The sequence below is a fragment of the Petaurus breviceps genome, unplaced genomic scaffold (genome assembly GCF_028583685.1).
Source record: "Petaurus breviceps papuanus isolate PSGF00001 unplaced genomic scaffold, PetGlider_PUasm1.0 91133, whole genome shotgun sequence".
Lineage (NCBI taxonomy): Eukaryota > Metazoa > Chordata > Mammalia > Diprotodontia > Petauridae > Petaurus > Petaurus breviceps.
In genome coordinates, this window is record NW_027187419.1 from 4857403 (window position 1) to 4878957 (window position 21555).

Here is a 21555-nt window from a genome sequence, read left to right on the forward strand (position 1 = left end):
AAAAAAAAAAAAAAACTCTGCCATCTATATATTTGTATTGGGGACAACTCAAGGTACTTAATCTGGTTGTCCACAAAATTTAGGATGGAGCTGTGAACATCTTATCTACTGAAGATCTAGATAAGATGTCTCATTTTAAGGTGTTCTTTCTGTAGGAGATGGGGGCAGGGATTATACAATTTAGCCTGGGGAAAATGACCAAAGTTATGCCTGAAGACACACAGCAGTCCCTACCCAAGTTGCAAGTTGGCCCTTACCAAACATTCTCCCCTATAAGTTTTTCTCCATACTGCATCCTAAGAAACAGGAGCCAATCTCCAGAAGTTTGCAAAGTTTCATACAACCTACCTGTTGCACTCACATACCATTTTTCACCCACCACGCAAGCTTCGGAACAAGTTGCAGAAAAACTTGTTAGTTCAATTGCCTAACAGACAAATCTCCCCCTCCCTCACTAATTCCACCCCAACCACCAAGGCAAAAGCTTAATTGCCAGGTGACTTTCCCACACCAACACTGTATTGGCTTTCTCAAGCCCCTGTAGCCCGTTATTACAATCAGTTATATTGATCAAACAGAGTCAACTCTGCAACCTCCTGACACCAAATTCTCTAGTTTCTTAGTCTGTGTGACAGCTGTTGTTGCTTTTCTGGGGGGAGGAGGGGGCATTTCTTTTGTCATTTAGGTTTCCTAGGGCAAAGAGCCTGTTAATCCTGGCATTTGAGGGATGAGCTAGAGGGTAAGAATCTCCACCTATGCATTCAGTCACTGTTTCTGAACAGCTTGGGCTACATGGCCCAAAGTGCCACCAGAATGAAACAGTTCCCTTTCTCTTCTTTGTTATTTTAGACATTGTCTCCCCAAACTTTCATCATCATGAGGAGCTGGGGCTGCATGGGAGATGGTGGCCTACCCACCACTCACAATCAATCTCTTCTCATCTAGACTAAAGATTTTTAATCTGGGATCCACAAGCCCTCAACACCTCCATGGACAGATTTCAGGGGGTCTACAGACATGGATGGAAAAAAATTGCATTCTTATTTCAATATAACTGGTTCCCTTTGTGATCCTATACATTTTAGGCATTTAAAAATATTTATTCTGAGAAAGGGTTCATAGACTTCACCAGACAGCCCAAGAGAACCATGACAACCAAAAAAACCCCTGACCTAGACTATTAGAATAGTGTCCTGACTACTCTTCCTGCCTCCACTGTCTCCTCCCCAATCTAAACTTCCTCCAGCAGCCAAAATCACCTCCCGAGTGCTATTATGGTCCCATCATGACGACCCTGCTTAGGAACCTTCAGAGGGTCAACACGTCCAAAACTCAAGATCTTCTCCCCCTCCCTAACCCCCAAACCCACCCTCCCTATTCCTTTGAGAGTAGCATCATCCTTGGGGTCATGCAGTTTGAAACCTTGTATCCCTCTCATCCACCCCACACAGCCAGTCACTTGCCAGAGCTCATCCACTCCCCCTCTAAATCTCCTGCATCCATCCTCTCCTCTCCACTCACACAGCCACCACCCAAGTTCAAGCCCTTACACCTCCCTCTCCCTGACTTCAGTCTCTCCTCTCTACAATCTATTTTCCATACAATTGTCAAAGTGATATTTTTAAAGCACAGGTCTCCACCACAGTCACCACCCTGATTTAGAAATTTCAGCTAGCTCCCTATTATCAACCACTGGAATCCAACACAAACTCCTGAACGGCATTCAAAGCCCTTCAACTTACCTTTATTACTCACTTTCATGAGTTCTTTGGTCCAGCCATGCCAGCCTTCTTTTTCACATACAGTACTCCATATGTCCCACCCTCCATAACTTTGTACCAGCTGTCCCCCCTGTGCAAAGCTTATGCTCCACCTTCTTTATGAAGTCTTTCCCTAAATCTCTCCTCCTTCCAGTTAATAGTGGTGTTCTCCCCCCAAAAAATTACTCTTTATCTATTTTTGTGAATTTTGTATATGCTTATTTGATTTAAGTTTATATATCTCCAATGCCTGGCATATAATAGTTGCTTTATTTACTTATTTATTTAATGTGTTTATTTTGATTTACTGGGTCCCACTGCCTGCCAAAATAAATTAGGAACTTCTCATCCTAACATTCTAGAGTCCCCACCATAGCTTTCCAATCATCTCATGCTATACCCCTTTACAAATTTCATGCTCTAGCTAAACTCATAGTCCTGGGCTTCCCCTCAACTCTACCCCTCAGAATGAGGCCTGAACTTCCCACCACTTCCCAATTCTTCCTCCCTAATTGAAAAGACTTTTTGCACTGTCAGGAACTCCAGAAGTGATCCCTGATGGGATTCCATGAAGGAAATGCAGGGGAAGGGGAAGGCAGCTGACTGGAATAGGCCTTGATCACTGTCTCATCCATCCACATCTAGAGAATTGTGTTCTGTCCTGTATATGGGACGGAGGAAGCATGACAGGCTGACACACAACCAGCTGAGTTGTCAGGCAGGATGGGGAAGGAACTAGAAATCAGGCCACATGAAAATTGGCTGAAGGAATTCAGGATGGTTGACCTAGAGAAGAGAGGACACGATTGCCATCTTCAGCACATGAGGGGCTGTTGGAAGAAGGATGAAATTTGTTCTCCTTGGTTCTAGAACCAGATGCAATGAGAAGTGGGAAGTAATCAGATTTTGACTCCATGTAAGGAAGACCTTCCAGAAAAAAGAGCTGTAGCATAAGAGTTTGCCTTAGAAAGGAGCAAACCTTACATTGATGACTCCCTGCTGGAAATAGTACGCAGAAGATTTCTGTGTTATATGAGAAACCAGGCAACTCTGAGTATATATCACCCACCTTCTAATCCTGGACCTTTCACTTCTATTTGGCTCATTCCTTATACCCTTCAAGCAGCCTAGAACGGACTCCTCCCCTCTGGGGACATTCTCTACCTTCAAGGGTCCACTTAGTTGCCACTCCTCCATAGAACCTTGCCTGAGCCCCGACAACTGAAAAGCATCTCTCTCCCTCCTCAAATTTCTTATAGACTAGATCCCTCTCCATTGAACTTAGCACATTCTCAACATTACAATCCAAATAAGCCTTCCCCATAGCACCCCGATCACCCCTTTAGGATACAAGCTGTACGAAAGCAGGGAATGCATCTTGTCGATTTTTGTGTCCTCACTGCCTGGTATGGTACCTCGCACCTCAACAAATGGTTTACTGAATGGAATGCCATGTCCTTCCGTGGGAAGCACTTCTTATAAGAGAGGAAGTGGAAGGAAATCTCCAGCTCTGAGGGAAGAACTAGGAGTCACTGCACCTGTGTTTAAATCACAGCTCTACTTCTTGTTACCTCTGTGACCTTAGGCAAGAAACTGAATATCCCTGAGTCTCAGTTTCCTCATCTGTAAAATAAAGGGGCTGGACCAGATGACCTCCATGGTACCTTCTAACTTTAGACATAATGCCATGGTCAGCACAAAGTATGACTGCAGCTGCCATGTATGATCCATCCCCTATTTTGGGTAAGAGAGAATCTTTAGCATATATCACCAGCAAGCAGAGGTCCCAAAGATTTTCCACTCTACTGCACATACATGACATGTAGTAACATACATTAGGACAATCCTCATGAGCACACAACTAAGTCTCTAGCAAGCTTTTGTCTACACAGGGGAGAGAAGTCGAAACCTGACATAAACCAAGATGAAAATACAAAAAGAGATGTCTTCCAACGGGGAAACACCGCATTTAGGTAGATTTGGGCCTGTATAAGGAAAAAACTTTCTGACAATCAGAGGCATCCCACAGATGGGATGAGCTGACTGAGCAGGGAATGAGTTCTCCCTCACTATCTGGGTTCCATTCTCCTTTGTCGTCAAACAAAGGCTAGATGCTGACCTGTGGCTACATCAGAGAGGAGATTCCCATAGAGATACTAAATGAACTAGATGATCAATGACGTCCCTTCCAGGATTAAGATTCTCTCATTTCTGAGGACACAGAAAAAAACGGCATCAGAGTAGCAAGCACCAAGGGCATTCATTCTGTTGGGTTCTATGCAAGGACTCCATGGTGTACAAGCTGGATTGCAGTCTGGGGAGAGCAGCCTTCTACAGTCAATGTACCTTTAATTGCTCTGTTCATGGTACAAAAAAGGAAACTGAGGCCTAGAAATAGTTTCTACCATGCCTTCATTTTCCATAGCATGAAACAATAAATATGAATATTCAGGGAAAGATGATGAAGTTGTTTGGTAGAATTGGGGGGAGGGGGACCATCTTTTAGAAAGTTTGAAGGAAAAACAATCTCTTTTCCTGAGTGATACATGTGCCAAAAAGACACACCTTCGTGTTGGTTGTTATTTGCACCCACCGGAAAGAGCTGCTACATTTAACCTGAACTCAGTTGCATTTTCCATGTCTTACTTGGTGGGTCTCAGGCGTACCCATTAGGTAATATCAGAAGAGATTCCGGCTGGGCTGAGATTAGATCAGTGCGGTACACAGTCCTGGGGTGAGAAGGGTGGAGACGATTCCAATCCACCCCCACACCGGACACACAAAGCCGCAATGACACTCTATACTAAAAACCTGTCTGAGCAACACTGGTTTTATAAGCAACTTTTCATGTCTGTGCTAGAGGCTGGGATGGGGAGGGTGGAGGGGGTGGGCGACAGGAGGTGGGGACACTACCACCAACGCCCCAGAAAAAGAAAAAGAATGGGGGCAAGAGTTTGGGCAAAATTCGTAAGACACCTTTAAAACAAAGGAAAACTATGTTTCTCAACCTCATAAGATCAGTCTAGAGTCCCAAGAATAAAATTATATATATGTATATATGTCTATATGTCTATATATCTATATCTATATATATACATATATATATATCTTGATTAAGGCAGGGTAAAAACTAACACACTATTCATCACATCTGTAGTTACTCATCACATCTGTATTTATTCATCACTTGTTGATGAAAGGCTCAAAACCTCTTTGAAGACATGATCTCCTTTCAAGGAGAAATGTTTTGCCTATTAAAAATAGAAAGAAACTGAGGCCCAGAGTGGGAAGAATGACAAGCGTCATACTATGCAACATGAATCCAGAACACAGCTCTCTGTCAGGCCCAGTTTTATCGATTCCACCCATCAGAACATCTGTTTCTCCCCACCTAGCTCCAAAAGGTTCAATGGGAAAGGTTCACAAGCTGAGAAGGAACTGAGGAAGGGGTCCAGAACCTGACCATACACCACCAGAAAAGGGTGTGCCTAAGATTTGTTTTCAACAACTTAACCTATACTCCTCTTGCCTCTGTAGCTGCCAGTGGCTGAGAACCAGAGAATCTGAAACTGAATCATACATACCAAACCTAAAAGGCACCTAGGTGGTGCAATGAGTGGATAGAGTGCAGGCCTGAAATCAGCAACACTCATCTTCGTGAGGACAAAACTGGCCTCAGACACTTGCTAGCTGTGTCTCTGGGCAACACTGTTTACCTCAGTTTCCTCATCAGTAAAATGAGCTGGAGAAGAAAATGACAAACCACTCCAGTCTCTTTGCCAAGAAAACCCCAAATGGGGTCACAAAGAGTCAGATGCAACTGAAATGACTGAACCACCACCACCATGACCAAAGCTAAGCAGGGACCACCCTCCCTGACAACCATTAATATCTAAATGAAATGAAAGCAGACCACAGCAATCACGTGAGAAAAATCAGAGGCCCAAACACAAAAGAGCGAACCTGGAGAAAAGAGACACCCAGAATTGTTTCTCCACTGTCTAATTCTAGGCATTTAGGTGCATGGAATGCTGGTCTTGGAGTCACAAAAACCTAAGTTCAAATGCATCTCTGATATCTACTAGCTGGATGACCCTCGGCAAATGCATCACTGGGTTTCTCAGCCTCAGTTTCCTCAGCTGTAAAACAGGGCACACCTGCCACACTTGGGTGTTGTGTGAGCAAATCAGCTAACATGCATAAAGCTCTTAGCGAACTTTAGGGTCCTCTATATATGCTTTTGTTGGAGCTCAGGCATTTTCAGTCGTGTCTGACTCTTCCTGACTCCATTTGGGGGTTTCTTGGCAAAGATACTGGAGTGGTTTGCAATTTCCTTCTCCAGCTCATTTTACAGATGAGGAAACTAAGGCAAACAGGATTAAGTTTCTTGCCCAGGGTCATACAGCTAATGGAGTGGTTTGCCATCTCCTTCTCTAGCTCATTTTACAGATAAGGAAACTGAGGCAAACAGGGTTAAGTGACTTGCTCAGGGCCACACAGCTAGTAGGAGTCTGAGTTCAGATTTAAACTCAAGAAGGTGAGTCTTCCTGACTTCAGACCCAGCACTCTCTCTATGTTAGCTATGATTATCTACACTCTGCTAGGTGTGAGGCCCCCTTACTCTAGGCAAAGAAGCTGAACTGGTCCTCACAGGGCCAGGAGGAAGGCTAGAAGAGGAGAACAAGTATAAGCCTACCTGTGCTGTTCCACAGCGTCATTGTCTGGAAGTTCAGCCCCACAGACGCTGCACTGCTCCCCCATGGCCCGGGTCTCAGTCTTCATGCCCACAGCCAACTCGCCTAGTTTGCTAAAGAGCTCCCTCTGGATGAAGCCCTGGGGCAGTAGCCCACCGTAGGTGCTAAAGTCCATGGAGACAGCCAGGGCTGCTGGCTGCATGTGCAGGGGCGAGGTCATAGAGGACGGCATGCTCAGGACCGAGTCCGCCTTGTGATTGGGGAGGACAGAGTAGATGCCCAGGTGCTTCTCGGCCGAGGCGACGGAGTGCTCTGGCCGGCCAGGGGGGCCCTGGCTGGCTTCAGCAGGGAGCGCCGGCTGCTCTGTACTCTCCTCCCGTCCATAGTGCAGCTCTCGAGCACTGGTGATAACGCTGCTCCTGGTGGGGGTCCCAGGCCCATCCTTGCTCCTCTCCTCAGCCTTGTCCCCACCCCCTGCCGAGGTGCTGGACTCAGCTGCCCCTGGGCTCTCCTGAGCAGGCACTTCATCCACCTGCATCATCTCGGTCTTTACCTCTGCCACCCCGGGGTGCCGCCCCACACTGGCCAAGCTGGACTCATCGGGCACCCCGGGTGGCTGCAGGGCTCCCTGGAGGAGAGACTGCCCGATGCTCATCAAACTATCCACAGCAGCCTTGGTGGGGCTCATGGCTGCCAGGCCGAAAGAAGTGGACACGGAAGGGTTCTGCTCTGCTGCCACTCCGGGGAGGTGCTGCCCGGCCACACCGGCGTAGCCACTGTCCTCGATGGAATGCTTTGAGATAAAGATATTCTTGAGGTACCTCGCCTTTCGGTCCTCCTCCTCCTCGGCACCACCATCCGCCATGGTGGTCTCTGTGTCGTTGTCGTCTGAGGCCTGGATGGTCTCCAGGATCTTCAGACACTGTTCTTCCAAGTACTCAATCTCCAGGATCTCTGCTGCATAGAGCAGGTCATCCAGGTCCTCAGCCTTGGCTTGGAGGGTGGCTGTGTAGGCATACTCCAGGATCTGCTGGAAGGTCTTTGGCGACAGGAAGTCCAAGGTGTAGTGCTGGCTGTTTCGGTGAAAAAGGATCTCAAACATCTTGCTGGTACAGGCCAGTACTGTCCGGTGAGCATGGAACTCTTGACTGTCCACCATGATGACCACATCACACAGGGTCCCTGCCAACCGCATCTGGTTGGCTTTGCACAGCAGCCCCGTGGGGTGGCTGGGGTTCTGCAACTGGATCATGCCCATCTTTGTCAGATCCATGGCACTGTCCGGGGCTTAGGCATGAGGCTGTCTTTCCTTCTGGTCTCTGTAGTAGGGCAGGGTGGCCTTGCGGGGTCAGATAGATAGAAAGGCCTGAGGGAAGAGGAAAAGGAACAATAAAGGAAGAGGGAAAGGAGAGGGAACAGAGATTAATCTATAGTCCCTAGAAAGGCATTCTGAAATAAAGTTTCCTGAGCAAGAAAATCTTAGCGCTTAGCAGGGGCTTAAAAATTTTTGATTGATTGATTAGAGTCTGGAAAAAGAAGGGTTTTGGATTTGCAGAGGGTTTGAGTTTTTTCCTTTTAATTTTTTTTTCTTTCTGGAAACCTGCTTTAAAAAGCCCAAAGTTGGTAGGAAGGAAGAAAAAATTCTTTTGCCTTCACTCCTTTTCTACCCCTAAGCAGTTTTACTCTGTCAAATACTGCACCAAGGAGAGTCAAAATCAATTTAAATGATGTGGCTTTGGGGGAGAAGGTCTTTTAAAATGTTTTGATATAGAGGAGTGGCAATATCTTCTGCAGTAATATCCAGAGATGATATTACTCATACAAAATCCTGAAAATTAACCAGCATGTAGTCCCTCCTTTTATTCAGCACAGATAACCTTGTAGGAGCTACGATCCTCCTCCCCAGCTCCTGTAGGGCAAGCCCTCCAAGTTCCAGTACAGACCAAAGTCTCCTCCTCCCATTCTTCAGTGTGGCAGCCCCACAGGCAGAGTCCATGAGAGCTGAGGGCAGGACCCTGCAAAAGGTGACCCAAGAATGGCTGCTGCCCTCCTCCCTACAACCCTATCATGATCAGTCGGCTAGTGTCCAGCTCTGCCCCCAATGGACATCCTTTAATTTTGAATTCCTGCCTCCACCCTCACCCCTGGGCTAACCCTCACCATCTCTGAAGCAGTTAGATGTCATAGCAATAGAGAATGCTGGACTTGGTCGGGGTGTCTGAATTTGAATTCAGCTTCAGATAGAAGCTGTGTGGGCTCACAACACTTAAATACTTATTTTCTCCTGGCCTCATCTTCCTCATCCTTAAAGTGGAGCTAATAATAGTACCTACCTCCCAGGGCTGTTTCAAGGATCAAATGAGATAATAATTGCACAGTGCTTAACACAGTGCTTGGCACAGAGTAAGTACCATATACATGTTAGCTATTATTATTATTCAGTCTCTGGCAGGAACATTTGAAGAAGCCAGAACAGGGAGGTATGGTTTATTCAATATAAGATACTAGGAATACACTCTGTGGTTGCATGCATGTGCAAAACACGTAGTAGACAGATGCCTACAGAATAATAACTACTCACATTTATGCACCTCTTTATAAATTGCTTTACTTACAACATCAGTAGGCAAGGCAAGTACAGATATCCCCATTTTTCAGATAAGGAAACTGGGTCTCAAAGAGATTAGGTGACTTGAATTCAACTCAATTCACTATGAACATTTATTATGCCCCTCCTAACATACAAGGCACAGGGATTTAAAAAAAAAAAAAAGGTTTGCCCAGAGTCACACGGCAGAAGACAGAGCATTGTGTGTATACAATACCATAGATCTATGATAGGAGAGTGTGAAAGGAAGTGTATGGATAGGTCACATAAAAAGGATGTGATCCGAATGAGATATCAGTTGTATGGCCAAGGGGGAGTTTCTAAAGTATATACGCTGGATCCTATGACCCAGGATGTCTAACCTAGGATAAAGTTTGTTCCATGGGGCAGGGTTTGGAAATTTGGCCACTGGTTATGACCGGGAAATAATCCATGACCTAAAGGTACTGTAAATATATCTACCACTGAAGCAAAACTGAAAAGAGGAGATGAGAAATAAGAACTACTCAGGTAATTAGCTGAGCACCTCGGTTTCCCGGATTCTCTTAAGTGGCGGTGGGAATAGTGTAAAGCCCCCTCTGGCTTACCCCCCTCACACCCAGCTGTTGGCAATAACTGACTGAACTGGGAAGAAGCAAGGAGGAAAGACACTCCCCTCAAACACATACTCAGAAAAATCTCCTAAAGCCCCCAGGAAATTGAACCCGAGGAGGGGGTTGGGAGCTGGGGAGTGGTAAATCTGTCCAGCAAGACTGAAGGGGTTAATAAGTCAGCTATTCCTTTTTTAAGGTACCTCTGTGGCCCTTAACCAGGTGGATGCTTAAAATATAATGGAAAGCTCCTATCTGAAAAAGGAGATGAGGTTTCCCAATGATTTAGGGGTTCAAATGGGGAGGGAGTCACTTGGTGGCTCAGTTTCCCAATCTCTCTCCTCCTAATAGACCCATTCTCTAAAAGAGAGAAAACATAAAGGGAGAGTACCCCGATGCCTATTCTCCCACCTGCATTTCTGCACCCCAAGCTGACTTCCGAACTGAACACTGGTGACTGGAGAAAGCTAGTGTTTAACACTCGACTAAGGGAAAAAGCAGCAGAATCAATCTCATACGACCCCCCAAGTTCCAACCTAAGAAGGAACCCCACGGAGGACTTAGAAGTGACTTTGGGAAACTTGGGCAATCAACTTTTCTCGGGGAGCTGGAAATCTTAAGGAAGGAGAATGCAAGGCAAGAGAAAAAAGAAAGACCCGAGGTAGGGAAATTGAGTCCCAGCCGACTGGACACCGAAGCTCTAGCCATTTAAGGGAAAGGGGAGGGAGAAGGACGGAAGATGAAAAGGAAAACACAAAAGCCACCCTCCCTCTGAAAAGCCAACAAGGGGTCTGCAGCCATCATCTCCCCGCCCCCCGCAGTGAAATGGGTGGGTGGGAGTAGGGTAAAGGATGATTAGCGGCGACTAGAAACCCCAGTATCTAGCCAAATGGGTGCCTGCAACACATACGCAGCCGGAGAGCCAGCGTGTCGGGTAAGTGTGAGAGTGCGTGTCTTTATGTGAGTGTGATCATTAAAGTGCCTGCGAGTGCCTGCGTCTGTGTGTGAATCTGTCTATTTAGAGAATAGACGGGTGCCTGTCTGCCTGCCCGTCAGCGTGCGAGTGTGAGAGTGTCTTGTGTGAGTGAGCGTGCCTGTGCGTGAGTGTGAGACAAGGCATCCCAAATGCATCAGGTGCAGCGCCGCCGGCACAACCCGCCCTGCGGCCGGCTGAGAGCGCACGGAGTGCTCCGGCTCCGCGGCCAGTCCCGCCCGGAGGACCAGAGAAAAGAAATGGGTTCCCCAGGGAAAGAGGCACACATGCACACGGAGCCTTGGTCACTCCACTCCACGCCACCGCCACCACCCCCCAAAAAAATCAAGTCACGGCAAGAAAAATAAATCCTCACATTTTTGTTTTCTTCCCCAAAAGAAACAAAACCGAAATGATCCTGATCCTCACTCCCCTCTCAACATACCCGGCCCCGGCCCCCAGACCCTAGCTGCCCAGCCGGCCACTAAATAAATACACGAATAAATAACCACAATCCTATTTCGCTCCCGCGCACCCGTCGGCATACATATGAGCCCTGACCGGCTCCCAGCTCGCAGCCTTCCCCTGACCATACAAAGCCTCCCCCATTGCTAGCCTCCCCTTAGCCCAGCCGACCGCCCAGCCCCGTATCTTACACCCAGACCCTGTCCTGCAAGGGAGGGGTCGGCAGGGGGGAGGCAGCTGCGCCCGAGCTGACAGCCGGGGCTCTCTCCTTATTCCCCCTCGGCAGCAGCGGCGGCGGCGGCTGCAACAACGGCAGCACCAGCAGCTTCAGCAGGGGAGAAAGGCAAAGAAAATGAGGCGAAGCCAATGGGCCAGAGTGGCCGCAGCGAGCGCGCCCCCCCCGGACCTCTCCAGCCCCCCGTGCGCCCAGGCGCGCGGCGCCGGCTAGACCGTGCGCCCCTCCCCGACCCCCCACTCACCGCTGCCGAGCCGTGCGCTCTGGGGTGGGTGTGCGTGCCTGTGGGGGTGTGTGTGTGTCTGTGTCTGGGAGGGGTGTTGTGGTGGAACTGTTGCTCTCGGTATTACGGCGGCGGCGGCGGCATAGCCCGGCAGTTCGCAGTACCCGCTCTCATCGCCCTTAACTCCTCTCTGCTGCGAGGTTAGCAAATCACCACCGGCTGCGGCGCCTCCGCCGCGTCCCACGTCAACGCCGAGCCCCCTCCCCTGCGAGGCCCCGGCGCCTCTCCATCTTTAGTGCTGGCGGCCGAGCGCGGCTCCCTGCCCACAGCTGCCCCCCTTCCTCCCTCCCTCGTCCCCCCTCCCCTCCCCGGGCTCAGCCCTCCCACCCCCTGTGCTGGCCGAGCCGGGCGCTCCTCCGCCGAGCCCTCCCCTCTCTGCTGCTCTCCCGGCTCCGGGCTTCGCCTGACATCTAGCTGCTGCTGGGGCGGCAGCGCGAGCCGCGCGGCTGCCTGGGGAAGAGGGGACCTAGAGAACGGATTGGGGAACGTGGGGGTCCTTGGAAGAAGGAAGCCACAGCAACACTGTCCTGCTTTGGACATGCCCTTTCGGTTTTTGCTTTTTATTTTATAGCGACCCACTCCCCGCCACCCATCCTTCTAGGCTGGAAGTTTTGTCCCAGTTTGTATACGAGCCCCAGTTAAGAGTGTGCCTGACCCTTCCCTTCTCAATTCAGGGTGCCAAGCATAATTTCTCCCAATCTTGCATACCTAGTTTCTGTTTCCAACCAGTTTATAAGGTGTTCTTCACCCCTCTCGCTTCCCTGCTCTCCCTGCGATCCTCCAGGGTTGCAAAGCTGTCTCCCAGAGCAGATTTTTCTGACTTGGGTGGGCTGTGGAAGGGGAGCAGGTGGAGATCTCCGAATGGGGGGGGGGGGGCGAAGTTCACAAAACGCCTGCCCCGTTTTTCGGACCCCGATCCTGCGAGGAGCGGGAGGAGTTCAGGGCCAAAGGGAAACTTCTTGCTCTGCAGCAGCGTCCTTCAGGGTCTCTAGCTGGGGGGAGATGGTTTCTAGACTCTCCCCCCGCCCCAATCCTCACCAACCCACTGAAGGAGCAGCGCAAAGTGCTTGAGATGATACTGAAGAGGGACCCAGAAAAGTCGGCCCCATTTCCCCACATGGCGCCCTAGTTCCTTAGGGGACAAGTTGAGACCAGAACCCAGTATTGGGCAGACAATGGAAGTAAATCTATGGCCGCATTACATCCCTCAATCCCTGGCCTTTCCTTCCTAGTTTCCTTTGGGTAATCTGGAGAGAGAGATTTGCGTAGGGCCAAGAAGGGGGAGCGGCTCCTGGGGTCTCCTGCTTAGGCTGCTGACTGTAAACATGGAGGAGCAAGTGGTGGGAATTGGCGCCCCCAAATATACAGGAGCGGGGAAGGGGAGTGCACTGCATTCCGGGGCAAAGCGGCCCCGGAGACTTAAGGTTAAAGGGGAGCTAGCAAGGTGAGGCACGTTGGCCCACGGCTGTATGCACCTTGGACCAGGTTTCGCGCGATGAGCGCCTCCCCACGATCTGTTGTGGACACGCGTGAGAATGGAGCCGGGTCATGGATTTTTTTTTTTTACCCAGGATGCATGCATACATAGACACATTCATGGTCTCTGAACCCTGTACATTGACGAGCCTAGGGATCTTTCCCCCCACTCTTTAGGGAGACAAAAATGGAACAGAAGAAGAAAAGCAAGAGAGAGATAAAAATCCGGGGTCCTAGAACACACCACCCACTCTCCCGGCCCCCTGGTTCTTTTCAACTCTGGAGCTTGCTGATGTCTGGACCCTCATGGGCTTCTTCAAGGTCAGGAACCCCGAACTAGACCCGAATTGTCCTTATCCCGGTCTTCTGCTTGAATCTAGGTATCATAAGAATAATGCTAACACATTTTTTATAGTTTTAAGGTTTACCAGGCACTTCCAGCATAGTCCGAAATTAGAAAATCCGGGTAAAAAAAAATCCCACCGTCTCTTTCCTCTTACAAGTACCGCAAAGAAGTGAAATTTTCTAAATAAGAATTGGGAAGTGATCAGATGGAAGAAGAGGATCACTTAGGGAGTTGAAGATTAAATTGCTTTAGATTGTTGGTTGAATGGAATTGACTTTCATTCTTTCTGCTGCATTACAGTAATAAGGCAATATTAAATCATATCGTTAATAATAGTGGTGTGTTGATGTTAACACCGGTTAATAATCTATCCATACTGCCTACTAATAAAAACGTGTTTCCATCACCAACACCCCGACCCTCCCCCCCCCCCAGTTCTAGCAAAAGTTGGTGGGTTGGGGGAGAGTACACGGAGGAAGGGTTTAGCTGGAGAACTAATAACAATGGTGATTGAGAAGGCAAGGAAAGAGGGGGAAATGCAGCTTCACTAACGATGAATTTCTTTGACTGCAACCACAGAAAGAGAGGACACCTTCCCCATCCCCCTTTAAAAAAAAAGAAAAAGAAACTTGTTGAATTCACTGATAGTGCCTAGCTGCAATTGGAAATAAGTATCTAGATGTCTCCATTCACTCAACCACCTTTTAAGAGCAGAGCAGCCTGAAAAACACATAATTAACCCCAGATCCTAATCTCCCATTAATCCTCAAATCAACAAAGGAAAGAATCACTAGAAACAATAGACAAGTAAGAACAATCTCACCCCCATTTCTTTTCCATTCCCCCACCTCCTCCCCAAATTCACTTTATGTGAAAAATCTCCCTTGCTTCATAAACTCTGCCCTTTAAAAAGCCTAGCCCTTGTTAGTAAGTGTTAAAGAGAGATTAATGCCTGAATTTAAGAGGTAGAGAAGGTAACAAAAAGAGAGAGGCAAAAGAGAGCCTGTGGGCTTGGTGCCAGCTTTGGGCTGGAAGGCAGCATTTCCACTTAGCACTGAAGGCTGGCTGCACAGCAGTTTGATAAGGTTTATTGGGCCCAGATAAAGCAGCAATTCCTCCACCAGAGTCTCTACCATTTACAGCTAGAGCTGTGTCCTTGGGTCCCAGGGATGCCGATGAGAGTCACCAGAATCAGAGTCTGTGTGGCAGAATCTCAAAACAGAAAGGATGGAAATTTATCAACATCCAACAATCTTCTTTTAATGATTCTTCTGTATTTGTAAGATAGTTACCGTTTCATTGAATATGGGTAATAGAGGAAACCTGAATCATTTCTTTAGGTCCTTAAAAACAGAAGCAGTTGTGGTGGGTACAATGTAAAAATCACTAGATTTCAAGACAGAAGTTACAGTCCCATCTCTTCAAGGAACCAGTGATGTGACCTTGGGCAAGTCACAATATTGGATTTAGAGTAAAAGGACCTGGGTTCAAACCCTGTTTCTGTCACTTATCATCACTTAACCTCTTAGGGCCCAGTTTCTTCATCTGTAAAATAAGGGAGATGGCCTAGATGACCTCAGAAGTCATAGGACCACAGATTTTGACCTAGAAGGAACTTCAGAGGCTATCCCCTCATTTTTTTTCAGATGAGGAAACAGGCCTAAGGAGGTTTAAGTGACTTGCCCAAAGTCATAAAAGTGGTAACCCCCAAAGGCAGGATTTGAGCCCAGCTCCTTTTGTTCCAGATCCAGTGTTCTTTTCTCTTCCATCCATAAATCAATGATCTCGCCTCCCCTTTCTGGGCCTCAGTTTCCTCGTTTGTAAAATGAAGGTCTTGGACTAAATAATCTCAAAAATATCTTTCAGCTCTAACTCCTCAGTTCCTAGGAGAAATTCCCAACTACCAGGCATAGATTAGATGAGGTCATGCCTAGAGACAGAGGAATAGATGAAATGAACTTTCTTCAGTCATATATTAACCTTTTTTTTCCATTTGCCTTTATTTGAAACACACATTTAAAGGACTGTGGCTTCACTTGCCAGTCCTTGGACTGTTGAGCAGATGAATGTGAGAGGCAGCTAGGAAAAGTAGATAAGAGTACCAGACCTGGAATCCTCCTGAGTTCAAATCTGGCCTCAGACAGATTTTTTGTGATCCTGGATAATCCACTTAACTGTTTGCCTCAGTATCCTCAGCTGTAAGATGAGCTGAAGAAGGAAATGGCAAACCACTCTAGTATCTTTGTAAAGAGAGAACCCCAAATGGGAACAACAAAATGTGAAAGGTAATTATGATAACAATTACAGATATAGTACGTTCTGATTTACATTTTCCTCACCAAGCCCAAGAGGTAAATTAAGAGTGTGTTATTGTTTTGTTTTGTTTTTTACAGATGAGGAAACTTAGAAAGTTATGTTAGTAGGGCCAGGGCCAGTGCACCATGTTGCTTCTGGGACAAAGGGAATTCAGAAATGGTAAGCAGAAGGGATGGAAGTAAACATGTTAAACCTAAGTTTTTCCTCAGATCCCTCACTCTTTTTTTAGCTCAGGCCATATCAACACACATACAGTCAAGTAAAAGGGCAAAATAATTCTTCATGGAAGTAACCCAGATAGAAACCTAGCTGAACCATTCAAGACCCAGACCCTAGGTGAAATGGTGGATAGAATGTTCCACTTGGAGTCACAAAGATTTGAGTTTGAATTCTATCTCTTGTATACTTACTAGCTCACACTGGGTGAGTCTGTGCCACTTTTTTGACTTGAAGCTCTGCATCTATGAACCTATAATCTCTCCATTTCTTAGATAATTCAGGCAAAAGGCAGAAAGGAATTTTAAATTAAAATAAGACTCCAATTTAACCATCATTCTTGGGAAGTGGGCTACGGTAGTGAATTACAATTTTCAGTAAATTGAGGGTTAAATACTGCAACCTTTTCTATTTCAAGCCTTCTGGTTGAATGATTTGCTAAAAAAAAAAAATAAGTTCTTTTTTTTCTTGCCTTATTAATTAGAGCACATTTTTCTTTTAATTGTATTTTATTTTTCCAATTATATGTAAAGACAATTTTTAACATCCATTTTTAAACAAAATTTTGAGTTCCAAGTTTTCTCCCTCCTTCTTTTCCCTCCCTCCTCCCAGGTAAGCAATTTGATACAGGTATTATGTAGAATGAATCTTTTTATAAAAAGCTAAATTTCATTTTCAGAAACTTTGAGATTGGAAAGTGTACAACCAAATCCAAGAGTAATGAAGGGAAAGGTGTGCTTCTGCTGCTTCCATTCCCCAATCCCAAAGGGAATTAATAGCAAAGGAAAAGAAAAGAGCGTGGAGGAAGGGGAAACTAGCAAATAGCTGGAATTCTTACATAGTGGAAAAGGCTTTAGAAAGTACAGGTTAACTTAGTGACTCCTTGGTTTTTCTCACTAATGCTCTCTGAGGGCGGGGTCTTCGAGCATCTAATTCAGCTTTATAGCCTTCAGCACCTAGCACTGTTCTTTGCATATAATAGGTACTCAATAAATTTTAAAATTGAATGATGTAGGATCTTGAAGGCCCATTTGGTCATTGTTGTGAATTACAATATGGAAAGTGTAGGTCATTGAGATCAATGAAATTGTTTTTGTCCCCCAGATTTACCTTAAAAATTACTATTTCTTTTTGTAAAAACAACAACTAAGTTTATGCCCTTGTTTTGTTTAGTTACCAGTTTTCCCTGTCCTCTTAAAAGTGATGAATGTGAAAGAGAGAAAAAAATTTTTTTTCTTACAGGTTTGGATTAAATGGTTTCCAGATAATCAAAATTTTACTGTATTTGGAGAAGTATTAGAAAACTTTTTTTTCCTTGCTTGAATAATACAGATAATTGCTCCTCATTTTCACTACATTTTCGGCATTTTGCCTGGAAAGACCTGGCAACAGTGAATGTTACCAACTTTGGTTCCTTCTGTTCAGAGTGTTTGCCACCCCCAGTATCTCCACTGCACCAGTGACTTAGAGAGAGGAGGGGGGTCAGAGGGGACATAAAGGAATATTATTATCTCTTCTCAGCCTCTGAGACCCTGGGTCATTGTGACCCCCTAGATCCTAGTGATGGAAGAAGAGCCGGGTTTTTCTTTTCCTTTCTTCCCTGGCATATTGCAAATGGTGTTGGGACCTAATGTTGTCAACTCAAATAGCAAATCTGAGTTGTTATTAGTGCAAAGATGCCCTGAGGGGGTAGGCAGTGTGGATGAAATCTGCAGAGAGTGTTATAGGCAAGTGTGTTTATAATTATAATGGGATTTAATGTACACTGGGACCAGATGATAGCAGCCATTTAAAAAGAGAAGCCTAATGAGAGAGGTCCCTTAATGACAGGCAGCAGGGCTTAGGTTATTAGAGAAGCATCGTGGTGTTGCACTGGATGGGACAAACCACGTGCCAGGTTTCATGGGGTTCAGAGCTCAGCATCAGGATGAGACACTATATAGCCTTATCTGTCAGCAAGTGGGCATCTATTTTTTTTTTCCCATGGGAGGGTGGGGGGGATTTAAATGTCGATAAGAACATTTCAAATTTGATCTTCCTTCTGGTCCCTTCTCTCCCTCAGGCCTCCCCATATTGCTGGGTGATGTGGGTGTTTGGGGAAATCTGCTTTGTACTCCAGAAGAAGAAAAAAAAAACCATAGCAAGGCTCAATTTCAAAACTAAAATTTTGTAGCTACCGAGGGGTGCGTTCTCAGTGTAGTGTGCATGAAATGAAGCTGCTTGACTCCCATTACTGGTAATGGGAGTCCCACAGCTAAATCCCTGGGCACCATGCTGAAAATTAACCCCCAAGTCCTCATTGGAAACCGGGGCTTTAAAAAAGCACTTCAGTGTTTGGAGGGGAAAAAAAAGAGCCCAATCCTTACTTGAGCTGTTTAACTTTAAATAGTCGTCTGTTTAACTTTGAAGTTGTTTAACTTTCCAGAGTTGAGTTTATGAAGACTGTTTTACTGGGGAAATCTTGGAGTTAGGAGCAAAGTCAGGGGCTGCCTGCATTCTGCAGGGCCGTGTAGGTGCCAATCTTCTTCAGGAGGGCTGGGAGTGGTTCTCTTGGTCAGGTATTTAATGGGTCCTATTCATGCCTTCCTGGTTTATTCAGGCACTTTGTCGAGATTGCTATGATGTTGAGCCATCTAAACTGTGTAGAGGTGCAAGTTCCTTTATTCCAAAGAGATCATCCAACAGTTTCCCAAAGTCCTGAGTAGAGTTTGCTGAAATTGAGAATAAAAAAAGAAAAATGAGTAATTTGAGTTTGAGTCCTACCTCTGACCCTGACTAGCTGTGTAGCATTGGCTGAGTCAGTTATCATCTCTGAGCCTCAGTTTACTCATTTGTAGAATTAGGCTAATGATCCTTGTGCCGCTTTATTTTTCTTGGTTTTTTTAGAGTAGTTTTTTTGCAACAAAATTGCAGCTAATTGTGGGAATATGTTTTGCATGACTTCATATATATATAATGGGTATCATATTTCTTGCCTTCTCAATGGGTAAGGGAAGGGGGTGGAGGGAAGGAGAGAATTTAGAACTGAGTACTATGTAACTTGTACAGGATCTAAGACCTATCGGAGGCAACACATGGACATAGGTCTTTGTGACTCCAATCCAACATGCCACGTTGCTGCTCGATGCTCAATAATTCGAGCATTATTACTTTAGAACACCAGCTATTTTGAGATTATCAGAAGTTTTACTTCTCTAGGTAATGTATAGGACAGTAAAGACACCTGCCCAAATTAAACTCAGAGGCTTCTCAAGGTAAAAAGTAGAAAGGAGTTTAGTACGATCTCATGAGAAAGGGCAACTCACACTGAGTGCCTTCAGTACATTCTCAGTGTCAGACTGCCCCAGGCACAGAGAAGATAGATTCTTTCTTGCAAAAAAACAACAAAAAAGGCAACAACAAAAAAACACTCTAAAAAAAACTGGCCTCAGACATTTAACTAGCTGTGCGACCCTGGGCAAGTCACTTAACCCTGCTTGCCTCAGTTTCCTCATCTGTAAAATGAGCTGGAGAATGAAATGACAAACCACTCCAGTATCTCTGCAAAGAAAACCCCCAAATGGAGTCACAAAGTCAGACACAACTGAACAACTCAACAACAATAACTGGGACTTTACTATGAAGGTTCCCTGTCACTCTTTGCTTTCTCCCATCACCCACTCTTCACCATATTCCCTAAGCAACTGAAGGTGAAATGTTGCAAGGCCAACAGAGTATAATCATCAAGTAGTCCCATGCTTGGGAAAGCCAAGAGTATTCACTTGGACACAGAAAAATTTGGATGAATACACCCTTCACAAAAATTTACAGTGAGATAAGCCCCGAAGTCACTTGTCTTTTGGGAATTGGTGCTACCAGAGAGTGCTAGCCACAAGTTGCCTGGTTTTCTCCCTTAGAAGCACATGGGCCCCCTGGAGTAGACTGACCCATTGACTTCTTGGTAAAGAAAATCTATGCTAATCAGACCCCAGAGCTGTGGCACTTTTTTTTTTTCCTGAATCAGGCTGCCCCTTTTACAAGGCCAGTTTCTGGAAGAAAACAAGCTAAGTTCATTCCTCCTGGTCTAGCATCCTTTCTTTCCCCTTATTTCCATGATTATAAGGTTTCTTGGTTATATAAGATATATAAGATACCTGGTTAAGCAACATGTTCATGGAGAAGAGACAGTTACTTCTTTGGGGCCTTAGTAATGTGGTTCATGAAAGAGGCACCAAAAACTATTATTTAATAATAAAGGAGTCAGCAGAGGATGGTGAGCCTCTTATGGCCAAGAATTTCATTTATTCATGAGTTATATGTGGTGCTTGTGCCTACAAAAAATAAAAATAAAAAAAGCCTCCACCCAATAATTATTCATTCATAAGGAGATTAGGGGTATATAACCACCTCTTGAAATGACTCCCTTGGAAGGGCTCTGGGAGTATGGGAATGAAGATGAAAATGTAACTTCATCTGGCTACTTAGGAAGTCCTGAAACCAAGCCAGGCTATTGACAAATCTGGTACAGCAAGTGTGTCTTTCCTTCCACATTCTCCTTTACACTCCAGGATCTAGGTCAGGTCACTGTGAAAAGGCAGACTGGTCCCCTCCTGCTCCTGACTACCCTGGGAAATGCCTGCCTAGAAACCATTAGTGGGGGACCTCAATGGTTGTGCCAGAACAGGGTTGGGAAGAATGGCTCAGAGACAGAGGGAGAAAAGAAATGATAATAGGCAATGTGGCCTAGTGCATAGACAAAAAGACCTGGGTTCAACTCCCTAATTTGGTGTCTACTGGCCGTGTAACCCTGGGTAATTCACTTAACCTCTCAGTGCTCCAGATCAGTCATCTCCAAAGTGGGGGCAATGTACCCTCAGGTGACCAAGGAATGGTGTCAGTGCTCACATGATGAACTAATTAGAGGTGGGAAGATGGGTCACATTTGACCCTCCCCTCAGTAACCAATTGTGGGTTTGTTTCCAACCCAACAATGCAGTCTTTCACTTATTGCCACTCAGGCAAGCCAGCCAACGGCCTCTCAAGGTGACTATAACTTAAGAGGACCCAAATAAGGCAAAATTCACACAACCATCACCCAAGTTCAAGCCCTCATCAACTAGAGCCTCCTAATTTTTCTCCTTGCCTTAAGACTCTCCTTTCTCCAATCCATTCTCCACAAAACTACCTTATTGATATTCTTAAAGCGCAGGTCGGATGATATAATTGTTGTATTCAATAAATTCCAGTGGTTCCATATTGACTCCAAAGTCAATCAGTATTTCATCTTAAGTTTCAATTTTCATATCATTTTTATCGTACATAAGTATTAGTATAATAGTGTTATGTACTTTATAAATCAGTATATAAACATACATATTAGGGAAGTGTACTCCCAATTTTTTTATTGAAAGGAGTACATAATCAACAAAGTTTGGAAACCACTGCCCCAAATGACTCAAACAGTTAGTCACAGATCAAGTACTAACCTGCATTGGTAGAAGTGGTTCCTCACCAGAAGGTTCCTACACCAATAAAATCACAAGTCTCATTAAAAGAAAAGAGAAAGAAAAAGAAGAGTGCCCTATTTTTTTTTTACCAATATCAAAGCATTTAT

At 45.7% G+C, this 21555-nt stretch overlaps 1 protein-coding gene and 1 long non-coding RNA gene across 3 annotated transcripts in view; one reads left to right on the top strand and one right to left on the bottom strand.

Moving 5' to 3' along the window:
* The window catches only part of ZBTB16 (zinc finger and BTB domain containing 16), a 244224-nt gene extending 230228 nt beyond the window's left edge, over positions 1-13996 (bottom strand). The window contains exons 1-2 of one of the 2 annotated variants that reach the window (XM_069080159.1): positions 12317-13996; positions 6457-7820 (exon numbers count right to left, since the gene is read on the bottom strand). In XM_069080159.1, coding sequence (XP_068936260.1) covers positions 6457-7727 — 1271 coding nt within the window. In that variant the 5' untranslated portion in view covers positions 7728-7820; positions 12317-13996. Of the gene's footprint in view, positions 1-6456; positions 7821-11569; positions 11888-12316 lie in introns of those variants that run through there. The other variant, XM_069080158.1, reaches the window with a different exon arrangement.
* Positions 7898-21555, top strand: part of LOC138155109 (uncharacterized) — a 98219-nt gene continuing 84561 nt past the window's right edge. Inside the window, exon 1 of the long non-coding RNA XR_011166762.1 lies at positions 7898-10586. This is a non-coding gene — a long non-coding RNA (uncharacterized lncRNA). The remainder of the gene's footprint in view (positions 10587-21555) is intronic.